Genomic DNA, 10,098 nt, shown 5'->3' with positions numbered 1-10,098 from the left:
TTATCACGTTCTGCTGCAACAAATAATCAAACACACGTGGCTTGTAGGATCCACCATGGGACTCTTAATTTGACTGAATGCTTTTCTCAGTGCTTTGGCTCAGAACTGTGTTAGCTGCTGGATTTGTTCCTAACAAGCAGCATGGGATCTTTGTCGCGGAAAAGCGGCATATGCTTGTTATGTTTTTTCTGGCCCACCAACCTTCAGGGGAATCTCAAGAAACCTTTTCTGAAGTTGTTCTAACTAACCTGGATTCAAACTTTATTGCAAAAGACAAAAACTGGCCTGAGAAATGCAGTCAAAAAGCTTTGTCCAAGCACATGTGAAATGGCTAGAGTTGACATCTGTAGCCAAATTGTTAGGAAAGCTTTCTTCAGCATCAGCAGGGACAGTGCGTTGCTGCTCAGTTTAGGTGCTCTCTGACAGTGCTGGAAGTTTTCTTTGTCCTCCATTTTGCAGTTGAGCTCCCTTCACCTGCATCCCTTCCTGTCCACAAGAGGTGACTTTTTCCAAAAGCAAGTGCCTTGTCTCTTGTCTGCAAGGCTAGACCTTAAACTCTAGAGCCCAGTGTTCAGTGAGAGAAGAAATGGAGCTGTTGGCAGGTCAGCAGAGACAGGCGAGCCAAAGAATGTTTGCACACAGACTAGATTTCAACCACTTCGAAGCAGAGCTTTACTAACAAACCCTACAGCACCCCATCTCCTGTCCTTCCCTCCTGCGTTCCCACAGCTTAATGGCAGTGAACATATTGCAGAGCAAGGTGGAAAGCGTTTCTGTGGTGTGGCTGCACCTTGAAATCTCCGTCTGATTCTGGCTATATCTTGTTGCTCATGTGAAGTCAGCCTTCCAAAGCGAAATTGGAGAATGGCATTAGTTGAAGGAACTGCACAAGCTTAAATTACGAGAGAGAATGTACAACTTTGGCATGTGGACTATAAATCTGTGGAAGAGTGTCAAGACTGAGGCATGAATGGCTGTGTCTGGAGCACCACTCGCAATATCGGAGTTAAATAAATGGAAATCATGAGATGAAATAAACCAAAGGTAAAACTAACAGGACCACAGGACAATGAAAGGTAACTTGAAGTTACTTCAGGGTTTAAAAGAAGCAGAAATCCTCCTGCTTCTGATTTGACATGGAAATTGAAGTAGGCAGTCAAAAATGATAGAACAGAAAAAATTATGTCCTTGATCAGTGCAAGGCTTGACCACTCTGGACCCCTCTTTAGAAAAAGACTGCATACCAGATGATTGCTTTTTTCAGGAGAGCAATGTAAATGCTGCTCTGACTATGCTCTCTGCATCCAGCTATGGACTTCAGGGGGCGTTGCTTTTCCCTACAACTGTCCAGAATTTTATCCTGCTACTTGGCACAGCTGAGAGGCTGAACTGCTGCTGAAAGCCTTAAACCTGTTCAGGTAAAATTGCCGTGACTTTCTTGCCAGGCCTTGGCCCAAAAAGCTTTGTCCAGAAGTTCTGCAGGTTCCTCCCGGATCCTCCTTCACAGGACATAGGCTGAGGTCAGAAAATGAACAAGGCAAGTTGGGATCTTTAAAGGAGGTCTTTAAAAACTGTCTCTTGTACAATTAGCATTTTTCTAGATAATGCTGACATCTTGACAAAGATTCTCAGTAAAATTAATTTCTTGGAGGCACACCGAAAATGAATTCTCACTTTGCTCTGGTAGGGTATGTGTACTTGTGTTTTGAACATTCTGATTTTTCATCTACCTCAGCAGAGAACATCAGATCCTGAAATGCTTGGCTCCCACAGGGTGATAGTGATGGTTAGTATAAAATAAAAAGAAGTGAAAGCTCTGCAAATATTTTACAGCACACTAAGAATCTTTAGTAATACTTTTATTTTCCTCACAAAGTAGACATTTCTTTTTTTTTTCCTGTTGCTTTTACTTACACTAAAAGAGCAGCAAGATTTCTCTTGAGTGAATGAAGCCTATGTTAGCCTAGTTTTCTTGAGTAAGTTTCTATTCCCTTCAACTTACACCTAAAAGTATATGTTGTAATACATAAGCTGAATGGAAATCCTGAGATTTATTTTGCAAAGCATTAATATAGTTAGTTAATAAAGGCCAGTTCAAGTACAAGATATTGGAAAGGAAAATCCATCCCTGCACCAGAAATGAAATCCCACAATTCAGTGAAGCCTACAGCCCATACCCTCTGTAGTATGTATGGTTTTCTGAGAAGCTTAACATTTGCATGTCTGGAAGGTGGAGAAGTTGTTACCAAAAGGCAGCCAGAACTCTTAGCTAGCTGTACTTTATCTGATATGGAACAGATCTAGAAAAACAGAGAGCGCTGCAATAATCTGAGAAGTCTGAATATTGGCCTAAATTAATTAAAACTCTGTAAGAAGTGATATGTGTGTTCACACACAAAATACAGAATCAAATAGCTGACCACATGGTAAACAAACTAGGGTTCTCCTTTATTACTCTCACTATTCTAAAGAAAGTGAAGATCAGAATTTTCTTCTAATCAGTATTGTCTGAAATGTAAATCTTTAAACTCCAGCTAAATAGCTGCTACTTGGAAATAAAACAAAAATACCTTCTTCTATTAGCTTCTAGTAAGTAGAGAAAGAAAACCAAAAATCACTAGGTCGTATTTTGGATTTCAGAACAGTGCAACAGAGAATATTAATGGACCCTATTAATGCGGCTGAGGAGTCTAACCTTGGGCAGGTGGCAGTGATTCAAAGACGGGAGATCCTCTATGATCTCGCAGTAAGAGGAGCAGGCACGTAAAATTCCATGCTGTCCTAGCTGTTGCACAGTAGCTTCCAAACATCAGGATCATTCTGTGGGTGTATCTAGCTGTTGGTGTTACTTCAAGGATAAAAGTCTCAATGAACACAGACAGTAAATGGATTCTGCTGCTAAGTGCAACGGCATCAAACAGCTAACAGAACTAAGTCACAGACTTTCTTTGGGAGGAAAAAAGAAACCACGAGCCAAGCCAAGGCAGCAGGCTAAACAGCTGCCGCTGTAGGCTCTGTTACGTCCAGAAACCACGTGTCATCAGGATGGCAGCAGCCTGCTTGAAACATTTATTCCTCAGCAGCTGTGAAGAAAGAAATCATAACCCCCTATGGTATTTGATCAGTTGTGTCAAACTACAACAGTATCTTCGACTGTTCCTATCATAATTTTGACATCTGCAAATCTAACAGAGGAAGTAATTACAACTGTTAATGCTTTGCTTATGTGCTGACTTTCTTTTCAACAGCTAGCAAAAATGACATTTTAAGGGAGAGGCTACTTCAGTTAAAGATGTACCCAAAGTTATAGTCCTTACAGTTTTTGTGGTTATGTTGTTGCCTCACCACAGTCATTTTCATCCCTATTCCTTCTCCCTTAAGCTGTAATCCTCTCGTAACAAGAGTTTGTCCTGTCTGGACAGTGCACCACCTCAGCTAAAATTTTTGGCTACTTTACTATTATGCAACTGATTCTTTCCACTTTTGATTCAAATACAGAAGTCTTAAAAGAGCAAGCGTAGAGTCACCGTTAGTTCTCTCTGTTCATGGATCTTGACCCTGCTTTGCTATTAAATATTGAACGCTGTATACACAGTCAAGTAAAGGAACAAAGTATATTACAAGAGATGACCAACTGTATCATACATTTAATAAATGAACTGGGATCCATACACCAAAACAGAACATTGTTTACATAATGAAGTGGAAAGTAAAAGCACTACCTCTCTCACTAGTAATTTTTTTACCTACAGTATACCAAGTTATACAATATATTTATAGGTTACTTCCAAAATGTTTTGAACATCTAAATTTTGCATTCCCTTGCATTAAAAAATTACATATTAATTACTCTGGAAAGTTTCTGAACTCTGTTTAGCAGCAAATCTCCTTTCTTGATGGTTTCTTGGTACTGCCAATTCTTGCTATCAGGCCTAGGAATTGTGAAGAAAAAAAAAAGGTTTAGAAGTGAGAACATGTTTTATACCAAGCCCCTTACATTTCTGTAATAAGTGTCATCAAAATGTATAGAATTCAACTGAGCTGTCAAAAATGATTTCTAGGAATTGTTGGCATACCTGTTAGTTTCTACAATCTCATTTACTTTGTCTATTTTGCAGTGTAATCGCCCAGCTGCAATAAATCTTGAAAGCTCCCTAAGTAAAGAAAAAACCACAAGTTGGTTAAATCATGTTTCACCAAGGACTTGTAGACCTAACAGCACTGAACCTGCTATTACAAAACAACAGTATCACCACACTATGTTTCTGAAGCAACAGCCTATATATTTTCCTAAGGTATCCAAGCTTTAATAAGATGAGGATGCATAAGATATTACACACAAGAATAATTATTCTAGTGATCTGAATGCAAAACGTCTTAGTACTTTCTTCTCAGGCCAAAGTGTCATACTTGAATGAGTGAAATTTATCACTTAGCTTAGCATCAACTACTCTTCAAATTCAAAGGTAACAGTCATGTAGTGTGCATATTCAGAATTTATCCTGAGGTAAATATCTCGATGTCAGTCAATTCTTTAGAAAAGTCTCTTAATAGTTCCCTACTCTCTAGTAGCTCTAAATATGCTTTATTATTATTATTTCGCTTAAACCACTGTTGATCTATAGCACATTACTGATGGTAGAAGAAAATATTCCTGCGATCAACAGTAAGACAAGTTACAACTAGTAATAAATTACTGGGAAGCATAAGAACTAGTATGACTTTAAAACATTTACCTTTGAATTGAATGGTATTTAGTTTCTCTTGAAACACCTATTAATTCATGTCTGAATATTTCAAGCATATTTTCTGTATTCTGCATATTTCTGTAACGCTCTTTTCTATGTTAGGAAATCTGAAACTTCTCTATGAAAGAAGAATGACTCCTGTGAAGGCATTTGAAACAAAGTGTTTCATGTACATGTTTCACATACATAGAGTAGAAGTCAATTTCTCACTTCGCATTAGTTAGTTTTCATCATGATCTAGAAAAGAACTGCAAACTGAGACTGCAGGGTATGTTTGATTTAAATGAAAAATATCAGATCCTGTCCACATACCAGAATGCAAGTAAAACTACATAAGGAGACTTGTAGGGCACATAAAATGTGCAGATCCCTGAAGTTGTAACCGTTAAGTTTTCGCATAGTTGTGAACTAAGTCATCCTCTAAAATCTTAAGTTTCATAGCAGATGGAGGTCAATAGATGTAGCAGTATAAAGAACAAAGTTATTAATAAAAGACTAGTTTCTCATACAGCATTTAGAGTGAAAGAAATTCTGGAAAAGTTGTCATGACAGATTACAATCAAATTCTTTTCTTTGCTGAAACATAAGATTTGCTTACATTTAGCCAAGCTCTTCCATAGCAACATAACTTTGCATGTTTAGAATCAAAGTAGAATAAAGATTTTTATTCATAATGGGATCATTATAAATAATTAAAAGGTGTAAAGTGAGATCTTTATGAACTTAAAAAGCCAAATAACTTACTGATCTATGAATTCTACACTGACTCCAAATGCTTCTGCCATGTATCCTAACGTCAATGAGCGGTAAGACTCTAGGAGCTGGCTGTATGCATGAATTCTCATTTCCCGTACATAGTATCGATAGTGAGGTGCAAACAGCCAATCTTTTTTCATCTCTTGCTCTACAATAGCTGAAAAAAAAAAAAAGGAAAGAAGAAAGAAAATGTGTCAGTAATCTCTAAGAAATGTGAAATATCAGTTATGCAAATAAAACACATAACACCAGTTAATAAGTAATCAGTGTGAATGTAACTATATTGTACTCTTGCATACTTCAGGATATGAAAGGTATTCTACACTATAGAGAAGTACATTTGTGTAATCCGTATCAGTTCTAGAAGCACACACAAACAATATTGTGGCAAAGCGAATGAGACCCTGTTTGTCAGCAGAGAATCCTTCTTTCAGGGTCTGAGCTAGTCTCCCCTCTGCTGCGTGAGGACCACCGCACTGAAGGCAAGTGCCAGAATCTGCTTGTCACACAGGAGCAGTGTGGTGCTGGGAAACAAGCAGTACTTGGTACCTAACTATTTGAAGAAACGTTGTTACCCAAAGCTAGGTATGGAAGCAAGATTAACTTTCTGGTACTAACTCTTAAATTAATTACAAGGATTTCCAGGCACTGAAGTGACTTTTTCTCCTGACAGTTTTAGTTCTCAGCTAGTGATAAGGCTATCAATAGAAAAATGTTGCCCTTAGCTTTTAATCTCATCAGGCCTAGTCCTCCACAAAATGAAGGGTTCCTTTTTTTTTTTCTTTTTCTAAGTATCTTATTTTCTTGTATTCTAAATCTCACAGAAGGAAAACAAGCAGTCTGAGAACTGGCAAGAATGAGTTTTTTTTAAAAGCTTTTCTTCAGTGTCACCCTTTTACATAGAAACCAGAGCAGAAAGCCAATGGTAATAACAATGAGAACATTCTGTGTAATTTCTTTCACAGGTTGAGATTTCAGGGCCTTTAGACTACAAGTCCTATAACTTTCAGAGATGAAAGCTCTCCCATCTGACCCAGCTCTTCAGCTAAGACAGTGCTCCATAGCCACTTTCAAAATGCTTTTCCACTTAATCAGAAGGGACGTTTCAAAAAGCTCACTTGAAAAATCAAAGAGCAGCAAATTTTAGGTCACTCTTTAAAAAAACAAAACAAAACTTTTTTTTTTTCTGCATAAAATAGCTCTAGTTCTAGACTGTAGCTACTCCACAAAAGTTGTGGGTGATCTGAAACAAATAACTGAAGCACCTGAAATAGTGTTGTAGGAAAAAACAGAGCCTTACCTAATGACTGGAAAAAGGCTGCATAACGGCATTCATAAAGAGAAAAGAGATACTGTCGTACAGCTGGCAAACTGTGTAACACTTCCAGAATCTCTGCTCCTTTAATAACCTGAAAACAAAGAAACATGTTTAAATACCATCACTCTCAGCCTGGAGATAAACAGGTTAAAGAAAGACCATGTCTGTTTGAACCAGTGTTTACATCTGCTTTCCTTACCTTTTCCCTAAGGTCAGGCCTGTCTAATGCAATCATGCTGACATACACGGTGTATGTTACAAATGTTTTGTAATCCATAAGTTCATAGGATGTAAATGTTGAAACTGTATCAAGGAAGAGCTCTGCTGCTTGTTTGAAATCTCGAATAGCTACACAGTAAAGGCCCTGGTACACTTTGAGACGGTTTCTCCTGTCCCAGTCTCCTCCTTCTTCTATTAGACTTAAAATAGAACAAAAAGAAATATTTACTTATGTAAATGTATTAAGTTATATGAAACAAGTACAGTAAATCAACTGATACCATCTGATTACAGAAAGAATAACTTGTTTTATGTTACAGCTTGTTGAAACAGTCCAGGCTTTGTACACCTGACAGGGGTAGGAAAGTGGCTTCTTTGGGACAGGAGAGGCCAGACACTTTTGCGCAGTGCAAGTTTCAACTGAAAGGAAAAGTTTATAGCCTCTAAATTTGTGACAACAGTCTTTTGAGATGTGCAGGTAAATAGTACTGTCAGCCTCAGCTGTGGCAACATATTTCCGCTGCCTATGCTGCTAAAATCAAAGTTGTCCAACTAGTAGCATAGAAAAAATCTAAAAGGTGCCAGTTTTCAAGAATCATATTAACACAAAACTGATGTGGCTATAAGCAGGAGCACAGGCTGAGACAAAATCTGCTGAGAAGGCAACACAAAAAAATCACTGCTCAAGGAAAGTGATAGCTGGGAAGACCCCTTTGCCTTGGTGTCTCACAGCACCAGCAGAGACTGGAAACCGCAGCTTGCTACAGGAACCACTGAAGTTCAAAATGTTGGGAGCACGGGGACACTGAAGCTAGCAGAGGAAAGACGGGAAGGACAGCTGCACCAACGCACACTGTGCTGACACTGGGCTCTTGCTTCTAGAGGACACGCTGGTACTCCATAGAGCCAGCTAGGTGGTACTGGCAGCAGCTGGATTCAGCTGGCAACCCTGCACTGCACTTTATCATACAATCTAACCGCACCCAAAGTTATTTGTCTTCTAACGGTGACAGAAAAGTGGGGGGGGGTGGGGTGGGCTACAAATTAAAATCGAGTCAGCTGCTAGAAAATAGCTGACACAAAATATTAATCTTTCTTTTCTCTTCCCCCTCATAAAAAAAAAAATCCAGGAATAGGAAGCTCTCTAGTACAAGGTAACACCCACCCATCACTATGATTCTGTCTCACAACCCATCTTAGTCATTTCTTGACAGCAAGGTATTTATCTTCCATTTCTTTTGTTACAGTTTGTCTCAAAAGTGCTTTAGTGCACTCAAACAACCCAAGCAGTACCTTTTTGCCTTTTCAATGTTCCGTGTGATGAGGTCGTTATCCATGTAAAACAAGCCAATCCTTAGAAGATAGAACACGATATCCAGTCGATGTCCCAGTGCCACAGTTTTGTCATAAGTCTTGCGGAAGGCAGTCAAAGCTCCCTCCTAACAAGATAGTATTTTCTACTGTAAGAACATTAAAAGTACCTAGAATATTTACAAAACATCTGTTGTAAGTACACGCCTTGTCTTCCGCTCATAGCCGTGACATTCTTTGTTTCCCACAAAACTCTAACATTATGCATTCTGAATAATCTTAAAGAATCAAAGTTTAAATCAAGTTAAAAGAGCTGTTCCTCATATATCTTTTAAATCTAAGGACTATGAAAATCTACTCTGTAACTTGAAATTAAGTTGCACTATGTAAATAGCTTAGAAAAGTCTAAAGACACAAGGGAAGTGAAAAATAACATCTGCAAATGGAAAATAACTTTTGCCCTTTTCAAGAAAAAAAGTGTTTTCTTTCAAAGGCTACTTGGGTGTTTTCTAGGTAATTTAAATATTTCAGTAACACCCTTCCCTATCTCCCATCCATGTCTGAGTTGTGCCATAGAGAAAACGCCCTTTAAGTCACCTAGTGCTCACTGGAACCTGCCTAGCTAAGAGGATTACGATGCAGTGTTTTTAACATGAGACCATACAGTCTCTGCCATGAACCAACCTTGTCCCCGATCCTGCACAGGTACTCAGCTTTGGCCATCATTGCATCTCGGATTTCGCTCTCCCCCAAGATCTTTTCCGCATCTTCTAATTCGTTGTCAAGACGTTTCAATTCCTCCTCGTTAGCTTTCTTCATTTTGTTCAACAGATCCACGTCTATCTGCCACTCCAGAGACTTGCAGAGCGCTTCATAATACGGGGCCATATCTGAACAAAAAGCAGGAAGGCTTCTGCTGTTAACTGCTGCAACACGTGTGTGCGTGTTTCTAGAGCAGAGAGCACTGAAAGACAACACGACTGATTGCCCGTGCCGGCTACATCCTTTCTATGATCAGGTACCTATTAAATCCAGACACGACAGAGCCAGTGTTTCAGCAGGCCTTGCCTGTCACGCTTCTTTTTGCCGACGTTTTTCTATCACTGCTCTCTTTACACCTCTCCCACTTGCGCTTTCCTTACTACTTATCCGACCCCGAGCGCAGTGGACCCCAGCGCTCCGCTCCTGCCTTTTAACACACTCGCATGATGCTAACAGCGGACAGATCTGGGGACAAGGCACCACGCTGGCATGTCCAAACCCCCGCTCCCCCTCCCCGTTGCTCCCGGACTGTTCGTTCACCAGGGACAGACTGAAGCCCTCCAGCTGGGAGACGTGTAAACATCCCCCCCCCCCGCCAACGGCCCCTGGGATACATGAACAGAGACAGTCAGGCCGGCTCTGGACAGACAGACAGACAGACCCGCCCCACCTCCACGGGAGGAGGGAGAGTCTCCCCCGCACCCCGCAGACGGACAGACCCCCCTCTCCCCGCACCAGGCCGCACTCACTGTGGAGCCGCACGGCCGCCATCAGCTCGTCGCGGGCGGCGGGGTCCGGCGCGCGGGGCCGGAGGCTGAGGAGGAAGCGGAGCTGGGCGATGCGGAGGTCGGGGTTCTTGGGCAGCCCCTCCTCCTCCAGGTTCTCCAGCGGCATGGCGGCGGGACGGGACGGGACGGGACGGGGCAACTTGGCTCCGGGCGACGGCGGCGGGGGGGGGGGCTGGGCGCGGCCCCACGGCCCACC

The 10,098-nt window shown here is 40.8% G+C and overlaps 1 protein-coding gene across 2 annotated transcripts; it reads right to left on the bottom strand.

Annotated features, from left to right (window-relative positions):
* Positions 1–3,617: 3,617 nt before the first annotated feature.
* Positions 3,618–10,085, bottom strand: PSMD6 (proteasome (prosome, macropain) 26S subunit, non-ATPase, 6). Of its 2 annotated transcripts, none has more exons than XM_010570915.1 (8): positions 9,864–10,085; positions 9,037–9,242; positions 8,335–8,480; positions 7,022–7,241; positions 6,805–6,913; positions 5,493–5,661; positions 4,077–4,154; positions 3,618–3,932 (listed from the first exon to the last, which is right to left on the bottom strand). In XM_010570915.1, exons 1-8 carry the CDS (start codon positions 10,006–10,008, stop codon positions 3,836–3,838), a joined length of 1,170 nt encoding a protein of 389 aa, XP_010569217.1. In that variant the 5' UTR covers positions 10,009–10,085; the 3' UTR covers positions 3,618–3,835. The 2 variants fall into 2 exon arrangements, with proteins under 2 accessions (XP_010569217.1, XP_010569225.1); XM_010570923.1 differs by lacking the exon at positions 9,864–10,085 and adding an exon at positions 9,554–9,667.
* Between the last annotated feature and the right edge of the window lie 13 nt (positions 10,086–10,098).

Source organism: Haliaeetus leucocephalus, unplaced genomic scaffold (genome assembly GCF_000737465.1).
Source record: "Haliaeetus leucocephalus isolate CR32 unplaced genomic scaffold, Haliaeetus_leucocephalus-4.0 Scaffold2, whole genome shotgun sequence".
Classification (NCBI taxonomy): Eukaryota; Metazoa; Chordata; class Aves; order Accipitriformes; family Accipitridae; genus Haliaeetus; species Haliaeetus leucocephalus.
Note: the sequence above shows the minus strand (reverse complement) of the source record. Positions and strands in the feature narration are given on the sequence as shown.

Excerpts from the sequence above, each read along its gene's own strand:
- PSMD6 (XM_010570915.1), bottom strand. The coding sequence starts at position 10,008 with ATGCCGCTGGAGAACCTGGAGGAGGAGGGGCTGCCCAAGAACCCCGAC. Across the intron at positions 5,662-6,804 it reads AGCCTTTTTCCAGTCATTAG|CTATTGTAGAGCAAGAGATG; the intron begins GTAAGGCTCTGT and ends TTTTTTTTTCAG. Across the intron at positions 4,155-5,492 it reads AGTGTAGAATTCATAGATCA|GGAGCTTTCAAGATTTATTG; the intron begins GTAAGTTATTTG and ends TTCTTTACTTAG.